This window comes from Ictidomys tridecemlineatus, chromosome X, assembly GCF_052094955.1.
Source record: "Ictidomys tridecemlineatus isolate mIctTri1 chromosome X, mIctTri1.hap1, whole genome shotgun sequence".
In the NCBI taxonomy this organism is placed as follows: Eukaryota; Metazoa; Chordata; class Mammalia; order Rodentia; family Sciuridae; genus Ictidomys; species Ictidomys tridecemlineatus.
The window spans coordinates 38,952,589-38,971,274 of NC_135493.1; the positions used below are offsets into that span (position 1 = coordinate 38,952,589).

At 36.6% G+C, this 18,686-nt stretch overlaps 1 protein-coding gene across 1 annotated transcript in view; it reads left to right on the forward strand.

The window, feature by feature from the left end:
• The window catches only part of Gucy2f (guanylate cyclase 2F, retinal), an 89,130-nt gene that overhangs the window by 12,811 nt on the left and 57,633 nt on the right, over positions 1 to 18,686 (forward strand). Inside the window, 6 exon segments of the mRNA XM_078033927.1 lie at positions 256 to 432; positions 435 to 511; positions 514 to 549; positions 10,892 to 11,244; positions 12,633 to 12,719; positions 16,558 to 16,647. Of these exon segments, the coding sequence (XP_077890053.1) occupies positions 256 to 432; positions 435 to 511; positions 514 to 549; positions 10,892 to 11,244; positions 12,633 to 12,719; positions 16,558 to 16,647 (820 nt within the window).

Sequence of the window (18,686 nt, forward strand, 5' to 3'; positions counted from 1 at the left end):
TGGTATCTCACATTTATTTTACCAGTAATTGTTCCTATGAGTGTTAAGCTCTTGCTCCATTACCCAAAACAGAGTCCCTGGGTATATACCCAAATTTCAGACCTCAATTTCTTACCCATAAACATAAGAAAGAAATAATTTACAATTTGGTTAGAACACATTTATTCATTTATTTATTTCTCCAGTTTATAGTGTTTTGGCACTATATTTCACTAACATATTGCTATCTTAACCTCTTTGCTTTGTTGGTTTCAGTAATCATAATGTGTATGCATTCCACCTTGATTGGGGGAGAGACCCCAACACACTTCTTGGAATGGACTAATGATCTGAAAATGTTCTATGGAACTTTTGCCTTTGTTTCTTATGATACTCTGCTCTACAGTTTACCTTATAAGCACATCCCCTACCAGGTCCTCAGGAACAACCCAAAGCATATGATGCTGTATTGACCATTTCAGTGGAGTCCCAAGGAAAGACCTTCCATGAAGCCTATACAGAAGCAGCAGTATTAGGGGTGAAATTCATTATATGCTGGAATAAGATCAAGTAAGCGCAGACTCACAGTTATTATGAGTTGAGAACTTAAAAAATCTGGAAAGTAACCATCTTTTCCAATCAATAGGAAACCCAATCAACAGCAGGCAATCACACACAAATTAAAACACCTTTTGTTTGTAGAAACACTTGAAGAACAAACATACATTCTTGGAAATATTTCAAGCAACCCACAATGATAGCACAGTCAATGAAGAATAAACAAAATATATTTAAGAACAGAAAAATAAAACTTTAACATATACAAATGCTGTTCAAGGGGACCTAATAAAATAGAATTTTTATTTGTGACTGGAATTTTGAACCAGTTCAGCAACCAGACTAAAGAGCTTATATAGAAAAAAACCCATAAACTTTAGTGTTGATAATGCTAATATTTGGAGGATGTGGACTATTTCTGTAGGCATTTGAGCTTCTGAATACTGAACATTAGGATTAAGCAGACTTCAACTAGTCACTAGGCTTGCTGGGCCACTAGAATCCTGCTCCACAAGGGCAGGCCTTTTGTAAAATATACAATCTGGAGGAACATAGCAGAGCATGAGCCCACACACAAGACAAAGAAGATGGGAAGGGAAGAGGTACCCAAATATAGGTCTTCAAAACTAACACATCAGATTAAGTCACTCCTCCTTTGTAGGAAGAAAAGAATAAGTAGGTGAGGAGAGGCAAGGAGTGTTTTGCTGGCAGAGCTATCTTTATATTAAATGAATCATTTGAAATGGGCAAGAAGTCCTCCTTTCTAATATATAAGAAATACTATTTATACATTTACATGCATGTCTATATAGACATACTTAAGATTTAAATCACAGTCACATAGGGCATAGAGGAAGAAAAAGGAGTATGGAGGGGAAGAAAGCAGAGAAAAGAAAGAAGAGCAAAGACAAAAACAATGAGAATGAGTACAAAGAAGACCAGGAAAATGAGAGAATATTGGGGAGGCAAAGACACCACTTAGATTAGAATACATATGCAGGTTTCTATATGTTGGAGGTCAGATGTAGACAACAGGCATCTTCAGAACCATTTAGAATGCCATATAAAGAAGTTCAAAAGTTCAAGTATGTGCTAGCATTCTTTAGTATTAATTCTGGCTGTAAGTAATAGGCAGTTCAACACAAATTGGCCTAAAAAAACATTTCTCTTTCAAAACAGGAACTATTCCATGGTTGGTTAATTCAGTAGCTTAATGATGTCATCAGAGAACTAGGTTCTTTTCATCTTTACACTTTACAAGCTATAGCATGCTAGATAGCCCTTATGAGCCACTTTTTATGGTCACAAGATGGCTGCCACAGTTCCAGACATTAAGTACAGGTAGAAATGTCCAGAGGTGAAAATGGACTCATGTGTTTCTGTTCAAGAGTGAGTAAATTGTTCCCAGAAGTTCCTCAAACAGACTTCTCCCAGATTGTGTCCCATATCCAGTCCTAAACCAATAATCTGGAAAGAGGAATGAGACCAATGTGGTTAATCCTATAACTTCCAGAAAAGTGCGAACAAAATTAAGATGCTGTTAGCAAGGAGAAGGCTATTAGGTAGTCAGAGGATTGGGTCAAATATTCACATTCTCCAAGATGTTCTCCTTTTTATCCACCCTTTCTTTATCTAGTGGCCTCCTATTTCTCCCTGCCCCCCCAATAAGTAATTCAGATGAAACAGGTGTACATGTTTCTTCCTACCTTGATATCAAAGACATTCCTGATTCTCGTTCTCATAAGAAATGTGACTGGCAGTGATATTAATTGTGCTGGCTTTGAACTTTATTACTACTGATATGTCTATAATAAGTCTATCTTTTTTCATATAGAATAGAAAACAACTGCTTACAGCAGTTACAATAATCCCTCATATTGCTAAGGATGGTTGGTCAAACCAGTTGTATGGCATTGTATTTATAGGCAAGCACAATCAGTTGTATGGCATTGTATTTATATCCCATCCCAACGATAAAGCATCACATAAATACAGTCTAAGTCATCTTTCTACTTTAATCATAAGATGCAGGGAAGAAGATGGTGAGTGTGTGTGTGTGTGTGTGTGTGTGTGTGTGTGTGTGTGTGTGTGTGTATTGTACATGTGTATGAACAGATATATTGATATAAAAAAGTCAGACCTTGTACTCTTGATATTTGATTCAATCCCTTTGAGCTTGTGGAACATAAGGTAATTAAGGCAAAAAAAAAAAAAGACGCCATTAGCTTGGTTGCTAGGCAGCCTGCACTCTGCTTTAGACAAGGAAATAGAGCTGCAACAAAGAATCCAGAGCTTATTTTTAAAAAGCCAGATCGAATGCATTCTACCCCCACTTTGCAGGTGTCTAGGCTAGACCTTCATAACCAAAGAATGATGGAAAGTGAGACAATTATCTTCATGTCTCTGATAAACAAACCCCCCATTTTTCTTAATTATTCTGCTCAAAGGTATTTTTGAAGGCAGCTGGTATAGGAGAAAAAGCATATGATAAGGAGTTAGGCAAATTTGGGTTTAAATCGCAGCTCCAGGGGAAAGGTTAATCAATGATGCTAAGTTACAGTTAGATAGGAGTATGGAAGAAGTTCTGGTGTGCTATTGAACTTGTAGGGTGAACTACAGAAAATGAAAATGTGTTGCATATTTCAAAAAAGCTAAAGGAAAGGATTTTGAATGTTTTTCCCATTAAGAAATGATAATGATTGAGGAGATAGAAATGGATACAAACATTATACAATGTATACATGTGTCAAACATCACATGGTACCTCATTAACATGTACATTTTTTATCTATAAGTAAAATATTTAAAAAATAAAAAATAAATCCCAACTCTCAGTCTTACCAGCTTGGACAAATTCCTTGGAGTTTTTTATTTTTCCATTCCCCTATCTGTAAGTCGGGGTGCTGTATCTCCTAGAATTATTGTGACAATTAAATGAAGTAAAATGTATAAAATGACTAGCAGAATGTCTGGCTCACAGCTACCTTCTTTTTCACTTTTTTGCCTTTGAGGCAAGGAAGACCTTGCTGGTGGATCATGACCCAGCATCTAAGTTATACTCTGATTTCAGCTTTCTATACTCTTTTAAGTTTTTGATTACTAGTAGAGGGTCTTTTGATACTTCTAAATTTCAAAATTATTTTGCTTTCAGAATTTTAAATGGTATTTTCTCAGGTAAAATTATGTCATCCAATGTTTGCTGATCCCTGAACTGCTGTTTTTTCCTCCTATTGAGGAAACAGGTAAACAACTATTGAACCATGCACTAAGCACTATGCTGAACTCCAGAGACAATAGTTAAGAAGACAGACAAGGTTTCTGTTAGCAGGCAATTGGATTCCGTTCATAAAAGTCAACTGAGTGCATGTTTTATCAGCTCCATTCAGTGACATCACCTTGGTAGCTTAAAATCAGGCATGGTAGGAATATTTGCATTACAAAATTTGGTAAATGCTACAAATAGGAGCATTTTTCCTGTCATAAAACCATATTAAACATTTACTTTCACATCCCTGCCCATATGAAGCTTAAATTCTAGTGAGACAATAAATGAATAAGCAAATGCATTAAGAAGATGAATGTATTATGCTCTTGCCCATAAACTTTCATTGTAATAGAAATTTCTCTATATAGGTTACATTGCCCATAGCAGTGGTTTGCAACCTCTCTTAATTTATATCTTTGATTCTTTAAGAGGTTAAAAAAAACCAAACAAATTATCAAAGGGATGCATGGATACATACACATAGTTTTAAAAGTCAAGAAATGCTGAAAGGCTTATGTCAAAAACAAAATGGTTCTTAGGTCTCCCTCCTATCCTTCATCAAAAGTAACAAATTTCATATCTTTTCTCTCTTTATTCTGGGTTTTACATGTATGTTTCTAAATACTATACCACTACTAGTATCCCTTGATTAGTCAACTTTGAACATTCGTTGTATTTCTAGCAAAGTGGGCAGGGGGAGGAATCCTTAGTCCTTTTTTACTTCCTTACTTTCCCTCAAACCCTAAATATGATTATGTTACAATTTAGTTAAATTCAAAGTGTGTGTGTGTGTGTGTGTGTATTTGTGTGTTTTGTGGTACTGGAAATCAAACTCAGAGGCCCTCTACAACTGAGCTACACCCTCAACCCCTGCCCCCCCCCTTTTTTTGGTACTGGGGATTGAGCTCAGGGGCACTGGACCACTGAGCCACATCCCCAGCCCTATTTTGCATTTTCCTTAGAGACAGGGTCTCAGTGAGTTGCCTAGTGCCTTGCTTTTACTGAAGGTGGCTTTAAACTTGCAGTGCTCTTGCTTCAGCCTCCCAAGCGCCTGGGATTAAGGGTATGAGCCACGGAGCCCATGTAGGCTGGCCTTGAATTTGGCATACTGCCTCAGCATCTGAGTTGTTGGGATAACAAGTGTGTAGCACCAGACCTGTCTCATGTTTAGGTTTTTATTATTTATTTATTTATTTTGTTGTTGTTGTTGTTTTTGAGGATTGAACAAAGGTGTGCTTAACTACTGAGCCACATCCCCAGCCATTTTTTTATTTTTTTATTTTTTTTGAGACAGGGTGTCACTCATTGCCTGGGGCCTTGCTAAATTGCTGAGGCTGGCTTTCAATTTGCAATCTTCTTGTCTCAGCCAACCAAGTGGCTGTGATCTGAGGTGTATGCCACTGTGCCCAGCTACTATTTTTTACATAGTATCTACTATCTAAATATTATTCAGTGTGGAATCCATGTAACATTCTATGGGTTATAATTCATGTCACATATAACTTTTTATTTTTAAACTAAAGTTAAAAATTTACTTACACTAATTGGAATTTCTAAGTCTGCCCACACTTTCTGATAAGGTGGTAAAATCCCCTCAAAACAATTTTTTACATGGTAAAATCTGTTAAATCCTTTATCAATTTGATTTGTTTTCATTGATGCTCTCTACAGTTCTAGTTCAATCTAAGATTATTCTCCATAAGTTGGATGAACAACTATTATGGTGGGATTTCCATTTTCATCATCCTAGAAATTCCATTTCTTTTTCTTTTGTGCTAGATCCTCTATTTCATGAGGCTCATGGGTCCCATTTCTTTTTTTTTTCCTGTCAGTTTTGTAGAGCACATCCTGTAATAGCTTCTGAGAAAGGTACATAGGAGGTAAATTTTTGAGATTTTGCATGTCTGAAAAGTCATTATTCTATCTTTATTTTGATTGATAGTTTGGCCGAGTATACAAATCTAGGTAAAAAAAATCATTTTCCCTCAGTGCTTTGGAGACATGGCTTCTAGTTTCCAATATTGGTACTGAGAACATCAATGTGATTCTTATTTCTGATCCTTTAGTGCAACATGTTTTCATTCCTCTCTATCTCCCCAGAAGCTTCTAAGGTTTTCTCTTCTTTTTCTGATGCTATGAGATATCACGATGTTGTCTGAGTCTTTGATACATATTATGCTATGCATTTGGTGGGGCCTTTTGATCTACAAGCTCATTTTAACAGGGAAATGTTCTTATATTATTTATTTGATAATTTCTTCAATAATACTTTGTTTTTTTCTGGAAATAGTATTAGTTAGATGTAAGATTTTGTGGGTTGTTCTTTTAATTGTCTTATTATTTCTCGTATATGGTTCATTTCTTTAGTTTTAATTTTTCTTCCTGAGCTTCCCAACTTTGTGCTCTAAATCTTTTAACATGTAAAATATTTAGCTATCATATTTTTAATTTCCAAGAGTCCATTCTATTTTAATGGTCCCTGCTTTTGTTTCATAAATATAGTACACTTGTCCCTTGGTATTTGTGGGGCATTTCTTCTAGGAACCCCTGCATATACCAAAATCCAAGGATGCTTAAATCCTTTACAGAAAATGGTGTATTTGCACATAACCTATGCATGTTTTACCATAATCTTTAACTCATCTCTAGATGACTTATAATACCTAATACAATGTAAAAGCTATGTAAATAATTATTATACTGTATTGTTCTGGGAATAATGGCAAAAAAATCTGTACAGGTTCAGAATAGATGCAGTTTTATTTCCAAATAATTTTGTTCTGCAGTTTGTTGAACATGTGGACACAGAGGGACAAGTATATTTTCTCTTATTGCACTGTAGATAAGCATTATAGTGTCTTTGGAGTTTTCTTCTTCTCTCTTTGTTTTTTCTCAGTTCCTAATTGTTCATGTTTCTTTCTTTTAATCTTTATATTTTATGTTGTTTTCTTTGGATATCTGGTGACCATGACTGTTGTTCATATTTAAGACAAAAGTTCTAAAAGGCAGATTTTAAGGTTTATATGCATGGTGGTTATATTGAACACTGGATTTCAGTATAAAGCAATTGTCTACCAACTGCTATTTTTTGTTTGTTTGTTTGTTTGTTTTTGGTCATTATATGTAGGTCTTGGATCTTGGGCTTTCTACAGATATGAGTCATCCAGTCTCCTCATCGGGAATCATAATACTGGTGACCAGTATTCCAGGAGCAATGTTGGGTAAAAGAAACTGGAATTCTCACTATTAATCATGAAGCCTTTGACTTCATCACTGGCTTTTGTGCCCCACTTCACTTCCAACTTCTCTGTGTCTAATATCCCAGAGCTTTGGTGAATGAATTTATCCTGTTTCCTGCAGAGGTTTGGCTCTCCTCAGCAGAGCTGGAGATGGGGGATGTCTTACTGCTCCTTATACAGCTGCTCAAAGTGCTTTCTCTCCCTTTTAGTGTTCAACCTCACCCCTACTTCTATGATACTTGGTATCACTAATTATTAAGCCATTCTAGAATTCCCAGGGGAAAATCTGCTTATTGATTATTAGGTTTGATTTATCTTTACTCTGTTAAATTGGTCACCACTTCTATAGCGGTTTTCTATCTTTATATTCTGTGGTTCAGGTTTACAGATTAGAGATTGGCATTTGAGAGGAGGATGAGAGTGAAGGAAAAAATCTTGATTTAGCTATCTTTAATCAAGAAGTCAATGTAAAGTAAAAAAGGAAAAGAAGAATTTTCTTTTATTGGTGAGTTTACCACAGCCTAATAATTAACTTAGCAAGTATTCATTGCAGTCAGATAGAGCACATTGGTTAAGAGCAGGGGCTTTGGAGACAGACTACCCATGTTTACTTAAGCTCAGTATTTCTTCTTTTCCTCATTTTTAATTTGGGAATAATAATTGTACCTACCTCACAGGGTTGTTGTGAGGATTAAAGGAGTTAACACACTAATGAACTTGCCTGGCACCTAATAATCCTTCAATAAGTGCTAGCTAGTATTAAAGTTTTTATTATTACTGTGAATCAGCTCTGTTCAGCAGATATAATGGAGAACAAAACAGAAAGGAGATCTTTGTCCAAATGAAGAACAGTTTTGCCATTTAGGACATTGGGTCTAAAACTGGGACTCTACTACTTATTGATCACAAATTCAATATTGGGACAACGAACTTGAACACAATACTTCCAGGGTGATGTTACCTATGTTTTTCTGAAATGCAAATAATAGCGGATATTGAATATTCAGTGTTCACTCTGCACCAGGTACCTGACAGAAATGAGCCAATAGAATCCTCAGAAAAACCCTACAAATTAGTTATTAATACATTTCATGAAAGAAACTGAAAATCAAGGTATCTTGCCTAAGGTCATACAGATGGCAAGTGGCAGCCCTGGGATTTCACTCATGTCTGATACCAGAACCTGACCATTTAACCATACAATCGACTTGCTCTCTTGTGTTTTATTACACTCTACTAATAATATCTAATGCTAATGCTTTACTCAAGCAAAGTAACATTACTAAGTGTCTAATACTTTGATTTGAATAGGTTTTTTGGATTGCTTTTCTCTGATGTAAGAGATACTAGGATTTTATGATGACCTGTGCAAATATAACAAATAAATCAAAATAGATTTGGAGATAGGAAGCTAGTGATAAACTTCTTAATTTGGTCTCAGGATGATTGGGCAAGGATAAATAAATGGTACCTTTATACTTTGGCATAAGATAGACTTCTGAAATTAGATTTTCTTCCTGTTGATTGTAGTCCCAATGCTTGTTTTCAATGACATTCTAGTGGCTACAAGTGCATATTTCTGGAATACACATTTTGAATATTTTATCCAAATGTGGCCTTTGTTAGTTAAGCAAAAAATATCTTCTGGGTTTCTAAGCAAGCTTAGGGGAGCTTAAGCTCCACCTATTGTTTTCCATTACCCTAAGTATACATATCTTGTACTGGGTGCTAGGCTGAAGGGGATGTAGTTAGGACTGGAACATTCCAGGAAGTAGACCACCAGGCAGGTCATCAGAAAATGTTGCCAAAAGCTCCCAAAAGCACTGATCATCTTTTCTACCCCACTCTATACAAAATAAGGGTATTGTGTTCATGAGCATCACATCAAAAAGATTGATCTATTATCCAAATTTTGCAAGTACAAGGTTTGAGACCATTTTTAATAACAAATTCAATTACTCTTTGGTTTCTTGATCTCTACATGTGTCTAGCTTTTTATTCAAAAATGGTGTTGCCATTTTCTCTTTTAAATGATGGCATTCCAAGTCAGGCATGTTTTTATGTGCACTTCTGAGGACAAAGTTCCTTGGAAGCCAGTGTTACATGTTAAGCAGAGTAAATTTAAACTGATGATAGTCAACAACAGCATGGACAATTAAACTGAACAAATTCAAATATCACTACTTCTAACCTAGACCTTGCTCTCATGGTTGAAAGCTCTAAAAGCCTAGGATAGAGTTACCTAAAGTCATTAAATAAAAATCAATGAAATATTTTATTTTTCATTCATTTATTCAAGTTCAGGTCTATCTAGTAGGCAAAAACAATAGATTGAATCATCCATGGTCTTACCATTCTGGACTGTTATGTCAATAAGGTCATCTGTCTGACAGGAGTTCTTGACTATTCTGTCTTTCTCAAAGATCCTGACATTAGAAACAGACCAAAAGCCAGTGTGTCATCTTCTATTTGCTGGTTTTAAACCCCATTTATATGTTAGAATGTGTAGGAAGATTTTAATAACAATGACTACTGGACCTCAAACTTAAAGTATCTCATTTTGTTGGCCTGTGGTGGGTTTGGTATTGGTATTTTTAATACTGTTGGGTAATTTTAATTTGAAGCCAGAGTTGAAAACCCTCTGTTCCACATTAACAAGTTGTGGCACTGTCTTGCTAGCCTCTATACCTCTCTGTGTTTTGATTGCATTTCCAACATAAAAATTATTTCTTCAACTTTAAATACCCTCATTTTTTTTTTCCAAATGAAGTTTGTTACAGGAGGTTTGCTTTCTAGGCCTTTCAAAACAGAAGTAGCAAGTATCAGTTTTCTCTGATGCTTGGTGAGATGACATGACCATAACTTTCTTGATCTCCACTTAGAAGAGAAATGTTATGGAAAACCACAAAGCCATGGTCCTATGTGGTGGAGGAGGAGAGAGGACAGAAATGGGAGGGCTTGTATGTCTTTTCTGTCATATACTTTGGGAAAAAAGGTACAAGGTTTATTCCAAAAATGAACTTAACAAGGTTAAAAAGCAGTACATCAGGCATTGTACATGAATATTATGGCTTTTACCATATTTATTTAGCAGATAAATTCATACAATATACTATAGCACCCTTACCACTTTTACATGGCTTCTTACCAAGACTTTGCCACTTTGCAAACCAATAGAATATAAGGTTTCTTGACTAAAATCAGCATTTTCTATACATTTGGCCCTGTGACTCTGTATGTAGATATATGTTTAAAACTGGATTCCATTCGATCCCCAGTACCACAAAACCAAACCAAACCAAACAAAAACCTGGATTCCAAGTTCACTTTCTCTGGGGAGCATGTGTCTAGGAGATCAGCTAGTTTAAACTAAGATGGGGCACAGGCATGGACTGTGGAGACACATTATTTACAGTCTTTCCACACACACACCTATCAGTGTAGCGGCACCAGCACAATGATTTTTTCATGCATAATGCACCAGTAATTAACCTGGTAAATTTCCTTTGAACTCCCCTTGTCTATTTCATGCTTGTTTTTTTAGTGCCCTTTATAACCCTAAATCACTTTCTTAGTTTAGAAGTATAAAAATATATTGTGTATGACTTAGTTTGCTCATAAAATTGTCATATTTGATATATTTAAAGATATGAAGGCCTGGGGGAGAAAAACAGAAAAATTCAGGGGAGAAAGCAAGCAAGTCCTCAGAAACAATTTTTTTCCCTCTGGGTCTTCATAGCTCTACTCCACTCAGACGTGCAGCACATAATAATGAACACAGGCTTGGAATATACACTGAGATCGCTCTAGGGCGACTAGGGCTCAAGATAATTGTAATTTTTTAAAATAGGTTTCACTGTTGTTTGGAACCATGTACAATTCAATTTACTTTATCGCACAAGCCATGAATAATGCTATGAAAGAAAATGGACGGGCTAGTGCTGCTAGCCCGGCTCAGCATTCCAAAAACATGCAGTTCTATGGATTCAACCAATTGATAAGGAGAGATTCAAGTGGAAACGGAATTTCAGAATATGTAATCCTGGATCCAAGCTGGAAAGAGTGAGAGCTCCATGGTACCTACACTATGGACATGGAAATGGAGCTGCTACAGTTCAGAGGGACACCTATTCACTTCCCTGGTGGCAGGTCCCCTAGAGCAGATGCAGAATGCTGGTTTGCGGAAGGGAAGATCTGCTGAGGAAATAAGGAATGGCAAATCACTAGTAGTCGATTTAATTCAGCTTGGTTTACCAGGGAACCTCTTTAGGACACGACATATTTTAATATTGAAACAAACAAAGTCAGTCATTTTCATTTGGGTAACATCAATGTCTTGGCATTTGATCTAATTTAAAATAATAAGAACTAGAGGAGGTACTTCCCAGACTTGAAAAATTATCCATGATTTAAATGCCTCCCCACCATTCATTTTTAAAAGGTTCTCACTCTTTCCCAAAGAGGTTATTCTAATAAGAGGAAGACATTTTACTTCTCATTGGTCTTTGATAGTCTGTGACCTGTGATTGCTTCTTCAGCTGAAAGATCACCTCTCTCTCTCCCTTGATATATTCAAGTCTTGCCAATTAGGTCCTACCACAGAAATACACGCCCTCTTCTCTGAACTCTGATTACACTAAAAGTTTCCACCTTACATCTTAGTAGAAAATTACTTTTCAATTGTTTCTTGTGTATGATGGTTTCCCCACTTCCCAAATATACTGTACCTTGAGGGCAGGGACCATAGTTAATAATCCTTATTCCCCCCTGCAACTGGCCAACACAGTAGGCATCCAGTTAATACTTGCAGTTTGATTGACTGGTAGGATTCCTCTTGTTTGTGGAAGGTGAAACATCATCAAATCTCTGACAGCCAGAGGGGAACTTTGAAAGGACCCATATTACTCTTAGACAAGTGTTCTTTACACCCTTCCAAAACCAAACACATCTATTTCAAATGGGCTTTGATTCCTATTTTGCTTTAGCATGACATACCAAACGACCTCTTCACTCACATCATCATGTATTTCCCTCTGAAATCCCAAAATTTGTTCAAATGCTTAGATTTTACAGAGACCAGTTTACATCCTGATAAATGCACTAATCATCAAAACCAGACTCACTCTCACCCTTGAAAGATGAGTATTACATTTTTCATCTGTAACCTATGAGGTCTGTGGGATCAGTTGAATTAAAAAGGTCTTTTATTTTATGAAGCAACGTAATGCTTACCCTTCACAGGTGAGATAGCATATTTATTCTCAAGAACTCTATTTCAGTCCAACTTAAATTAAGGTACTCAAAGTTTTCCATTCGTGGACTTTTTCCTCCAAAGAAACACTCTGGTCAGTCTTAATTCATGTGATTTGTTATTGTCAGAGTGGTGAGTGGTTTTGCTTCAGAACAGTGAAATTGCTTTCTGTGTCCATAAAGTCAACAAGACAGACTGTGCTGTAGAAAAATGGAATTAGGTTAGGTAGATGTGGCTTGATTTTAGAGTCACCAGAAAGCATGTGGAGTCACTCTGCAGTACTCTTTATTTACTGCCCTTTTCTGGTAATGTCATTCTTCCTCTTCCTCTCATTCTCTGCAGGCATTGACCCTACCTTTGCCATGATGGTCTACATTACTTTGCTTATAGCCCTGCTGTCTATTAATGGATGTGCTTTCTTTATAAGGTACATTTTTTGTTCTTTTTGTATACACAAAACACAAGCCCATAATAGCCTTGTTAATATTGATTTCCAGGAAGTCATGTTTCAGTACAATTGCCTCATTACATGACCCACTGATTTTCTTTTTTCCATAGTGATTTACCATCCCTAGCAGCCCCATTTGGAGTGAAGTGTTTTCATGATGCCAAGAATAACTTCCTCAGCTGTGTTGTCAGTGTTGTTGACTGCGAGTAGATCTGGCTCTGAACACAATGGTGAAATGAAAAAAAAAAAAAAACAACTAGTACTTTAGGGCCTGTCTACTCTCTATCTATCCTCCTTTCCCCTCAGCAGTGTTTCCTATAAGTATCTCCTTCCCTGAATGGTATAGTAGGAAATGCAGTTGGGACATTTTATTGTGTTCCAAGAATTAGACAGAAGTTGGCTACAATTCAAGCTTTAGGAATCATGGATTGTAGTGGGGATTAAATAAAATTAAGTAAGTTAAACACTTAGAAAAGTAACTGGCTTATAGTAGGTGCCTAAAAAAATGACAAGTTTAGACCCCTTCCCAGGGACACAGGACTCTCTTGCTAATTGTTGGAAGCCTAGGTGTCTCACTTTGATATCCATGCTTTTTGCCCAGGCAATCCAGATTTCTGTTCTCTGTTTCCCTGGAGCAAGAGCTATCCAGTCTAATCACCAATATCATCTTTATCAAGTCCTTGTCTGCCTCCCTCAGGTCCTTAGTAGGTGACCAACTAATCCGATGTACTATTTCAAGATCAAGGATAAGTGGCTGAAGATTGCTTAACATGGTACCCCTTTCTTCTGATACTTGCATTTTTAACAGTTGGACCCTCTCCATACTATGATATTTTGGGGAAAGTGAAAAATGAAATCAATCACAAACCCCCCCCACTTTACCCCTTCCACCCTGCAAACCATACATTTATCATCTCTTTATAAGGATAGACCTGACAAAACTATTATATGGACTAGTAGGGAATGGAGTGGAGGTGTTTTGTCGAGTTCCAAGAAAAAAATGTCTAGAATGTATTAAATAGCTGTATGACCTTGGACAAGCCACTTAACCTCACTTGGCCAGAATTTTCTCAAATTTGCACTGTGAAGGAATTTGATTAGATGATGTTTAAGAGCCTTTCAAGCTCTGATATTTTAATGAGTCTGTAAAATCCTGGATTAAAAAGATAGCAGGTGTTACTCTTAGTGTTTAATGTTATCACTATGAAAACTATTATTGTCCAATCTTCCTAGTATTAGAAAATTGATAGGAATAAAGGATGCTTATGGATTGTTGAAATGCACTTGATAAAGACATTAGTTCAAAGGAAGTTTTTCTTCTAATTTCTGTGACTGTGATATATCCCTGCTAAGAAGAGAAATTTAATATCTTTAATTTAGCTGCTGCCAAAGAATAAAGTATTTAATTAACATCCTTGGATACTTAGCAAAAATAAATGGCATCCATTCAAAAAGCCTCCCCCTCTAGAGAGATTTGAGGAGTAACAGACTCTGTCTGCCCAATGCCAAAACATCCCATGGCAAGGTGGAAAATGGAGTCACACTCAGCTGCCTATATTACTTGTCAATCCCCTAAATGATACTTTTCGTTGGTGTTTCCCACTGAATGGTCTGGTTCTTTGGGCTTTGAGTGAGCCCAGCCTGCAATTCTTGGGAATGGAAGGAAAAAAAGAAAAAGAAATAAACCACAGGGGTGGGGGGTTTGTTTGGAGCTTGGGGGCTGAAGGGCAAAGAAGACTGGAGAGGAAAATGATTGGAGAGGGACATGATTAGAGAGAAAAATGATTGGAGAGGAAAATGAGTTAGAGACAATTGGTACTTCAAGTGGTCACAGAAAACTCAGAGATGGGAGAGAGGCACATCATTTCCCAGAGTCACTTGGTCCTTGGTTCTTCAGCTAACAAAGCACAAAAGATGCCCCCTCTTTGCTGCCTTCCTCTCTCTCTCTCTGCCCACCACGGCTGCAATCAGAAGAGCTGAGCGACTGATGAGTTTCTGTAATAGACGGTGATTACTTGCAGGAGAGTGACTCTCTGTTCCTTCCTTTTCTGTGTGTTTTGATTGTTTAAGTTTTTTTTCAGAAAGAAAGACGTGCAAAGAACCCAGCCACCCCAAAACAAAGGGTTCTTTGAACTCCTCTTTTTCCCTTTACTCCTCCAAAGCAGATTGCATTGCTTTTCTATAAAGCTCTTCCATGCTTTGTAATACTAATGATGATAATGATAATAATGAGCCCTTATACTTTCATAGTGCTTCACGCTTTTCAGAGCACTTTCACATACATTATCTCATTTGATTTTCAAAACAACTCTATAAAGCGTGTAATGCAAGGACTATTATCCTGCCAGATAGGAGACACTGAGGCATGAAGAGGTTAAATTATTTATCCAAGGTGACCTGCACCTGGCTAATTAATGACAGAATCTGCACTGCCCCCCACCCCACCCCCAGGTCTCTGGATTGGGAGTCCAATTCACTTTATATGAGAGTGTATTCTGTAGCGTGATTATTTTTACAGGTGTGCCCGCTTTGAGACAATTCACTATGCATATGAAACAGAAAAGTTAGAGAGTGATGTTTTACTTTGCCAAAAGATTCATGTGCTCTACCCAAGAATTCACTACAGGGCTCTTTTAATTTTCTCCACAGGACAGCAGCTCCCACCGTGATAAGGAACATATTTGTTGGCAGACAATTAGAAACACATTAATTGTTTGTTTACAAACCAGTGAAGTCACTGAGAAAAACCAAAACCCGACTAGGTTGCCAGTACTTAAAGCTACAGTGACATCACAGACTTTTAGAGCAACTTGACCAAACGTTCTGATTCAGTGGTTGTTTTCCCCACTCTGGCTTTAATAAATTGCACAGAGTGACCATTATGAGGTTATGGAAAAAACGAAGCCAAAATGAGGCTGTCAGAGTCCCCAACACAAAACAGAACAAAACAACCACACCAAATAATCCAGCGTTCCCTCCAGGTCCTGGTCAGACCTACCTGACTGTGTGGATAGACATCATAAACTCTATGTGTCTGGTAATTGATTTGTAGAAAATAATTACATTCACTGCAAATTAATGGGCATGTTTGGAGAGAATCATGTTTAAACTGTGTCTATGTAATGCTCAGACAAGAGACCAATTCAGTAAGAGGGGGGAAAAAAAACTCCAGTCAGCCTACTTGTTTGGAATCATGTAGACAAAGCAAACAAATGATTGAATTTTTCTACTTTTCAACCTGTTGCTTTGGCAACGCATTGATGCAACTTTGCAAGACAAGTGGTCTTATGGGCAGAATTCTGGGCCCACAGCCAGGGACCAAGGATTCACGTTCCAGCTCTGCCTAAGGCTAGGGGATCTCACACAATTTGCTTAATTTTGTTTTGTTTCCTTAATGTGTTTTTGTGTATAAAATGGAGATTAATGATTCTTGGCCCTGATATTATTAAGATAAATACAATGAGAAAGTGTGTCAAGGTTTTTAAAAAGTATTCAGTGGTGTTGTTTTGAATGTGCTCTTGATGTGGGTCACCATTTTAACAGTTTGAGATACAATCCCTAAGTAGTCCCCTCACCCTTCTCTTTTGACGCCCTTCAAGAGCATTTTAATTTTTCTCTTTTGGTCTTTGTTACTCTGTGAGTTGTGAGGGCTGGGGTTATTGCCTCCCTTTGCTAGGGGTATTACGGTAAAGATCCATGTGTGGTTTTCTTTCCAATTATCTTGTACAACATTTAACTGGCATCTTAGGGAAAATCAACCCTGGCTTTGCAAAAGCATCCATTCCCCTGTGACTCTCTGATTTCATGTTTGTTTTAGGCATCATATCAATAAAATTCAGTTGATTAAAGGTCCCAGCAGAATACTACTGACTCTGGAGGATGTAACATTTATTAATCCCCACTTTAAGCACTTGACATATGCCTAGTATGGCTTGTGATGTTCTTTAAGAATAAAATACACCCTGGATTTAGAAGACTTGTTATAAAAATGTGAAATATCTCATTAAATTAAAATGATTAGATATTGAAATAATATTTTAAATATATTGGGTTAAAGTACATTGTTAAAATTAAGCTCACCTGCTTCTTCTTATAGTTTTTAATGTGATTGATAAAATACACAAACTTACAAATGTGGCATGGAATACTATGCAGCCACAAAAAGAATTAAATTCTATCATGTGTAGCAAAATGAACAGAACTAGAGGACATTATGTTAAGTGAATAAACCGGTCACAGCAAGGCAAATACTGCATGGTCTCACTCATATGTGGAATGTGAAAAAAGTTTACTTCATAGAAGTAGTGAGTAGAAGAGTGATCACTAGAAGCTAGGAAGGGTAGGGGGGAAGAGGAATAGGTAGGAGGAATAAGTTCAAGCATTCTACAGCATAGTGGGGTGGCTATAATTTACAACAACTTCTTATTATATATTTTATAAAGAATCACAAGAAAGGAGTTTGAAGTTTCCCAATATAAGGAAATGGTAGATGTCTAAGGATATGGAAATACTAATTACCTTAGTTTTGTCATTTCACATTGTATACATACATCAAATGATCACACTGTATTACATAGATGTATATAATCAATGTCCATTAAAAATTACTATTGTCCGTCATATTACATTTCAATTGGACAGTGCTGAAAGAACAGTGTGAACAGTGTGGTGGAAATAAATGCAGTGCACTTTGGTCAATAGATTAGCTTTGACTTCATATAGAAAATTTTTTGTATCTTTGGATTCAACATTTGAATTTTAGTTCCTCAAGAGCAGTGGTATTTCAAATGATAGCCTATAGCACATGACATGGTGCTTATAATGTATCAGGCACTTGTAAAAGTTTGGTGAATGAATCAACTAGTAAAAAAAGGACTGAATTTCACCAAGATTTCTAGTTGTGATTATGTTGTAATAGGTGATCTTTATTAAGGGTCTGCTACTATGTCCTAGCCCTGGGCTAGGCTTTATGAGAGATAACATGTAATCCTTGTCTTCAAGGGAATTACACTTAAGTTAGAGAGACAAATTATAGTACAGAAGAAAGTTAATAGGCCCCATATTGCAAAAAAGAAATCCAAAAAGGCAGAAGGACTCAAGGGGAGGCAAATCAGTGAAGGGAGGCTTTTCAGAAGCCCAAAACCAAGGCTGAGTAGTGAAGAAAGGATAGAATTTGTCCAGGTAACAGATTACAAACTGGATTTTACTTTTGTTTGACCCTCATGATTATTTTTAAAAAGCATCCAGAATTTTAAAATTGTGAAATTACACATAAAAAATCTGTATCTCTGGGTTTTCTTTAAAACTTGGGTTGTAAATATTGGTGCTCTATTGAACAAGGGTGATGATAAATAACAACATTGAAGCATGTAATCCAAAATAGCTATAAGAGTGGATTTTGAATGTTCTCATTAGAAAGAAATGATCAATGTTTGAGATACGTTAGGTATCCTGAGTTGATCATTATACAATGTATAAGTGTACCAAGACAACACACTGTACCCCATAAAGATATACAATTATTGTCTGTCAATAATTTTTTTAAAGTTGAAAGATCTGTCAACCTTGTGTCTCATGACAACTGCCTGAAATGTGGTAGTAGTTGATAGTTTTCAAAAATCAGTCAATATTGTCTATACAAAATCTACTTTCACCGATTTTTTTTTTAATCTTCCTGGCTTCTATAGGTATCTTACAAAGAGAAAACAAAAGCTTAAAGAAAAAATATGTGGGGAGGGGTTTTGCTAAAGATTGCTAGTGTTGTCTCTTTATGACAGTCTATGTGGCTGCACTAGTCTTTATAAATTCTAGTATGGTGGTAGCAGGATGTAGGGAGAGGGTGTGAACACATCAAATTGTCTCCATGTGCCATTTACTATTCCTACAGCACAGTACCATATTTCAGAATTAATTTATCTCAGTTTCCAAACTGGTCATTCACTTAAA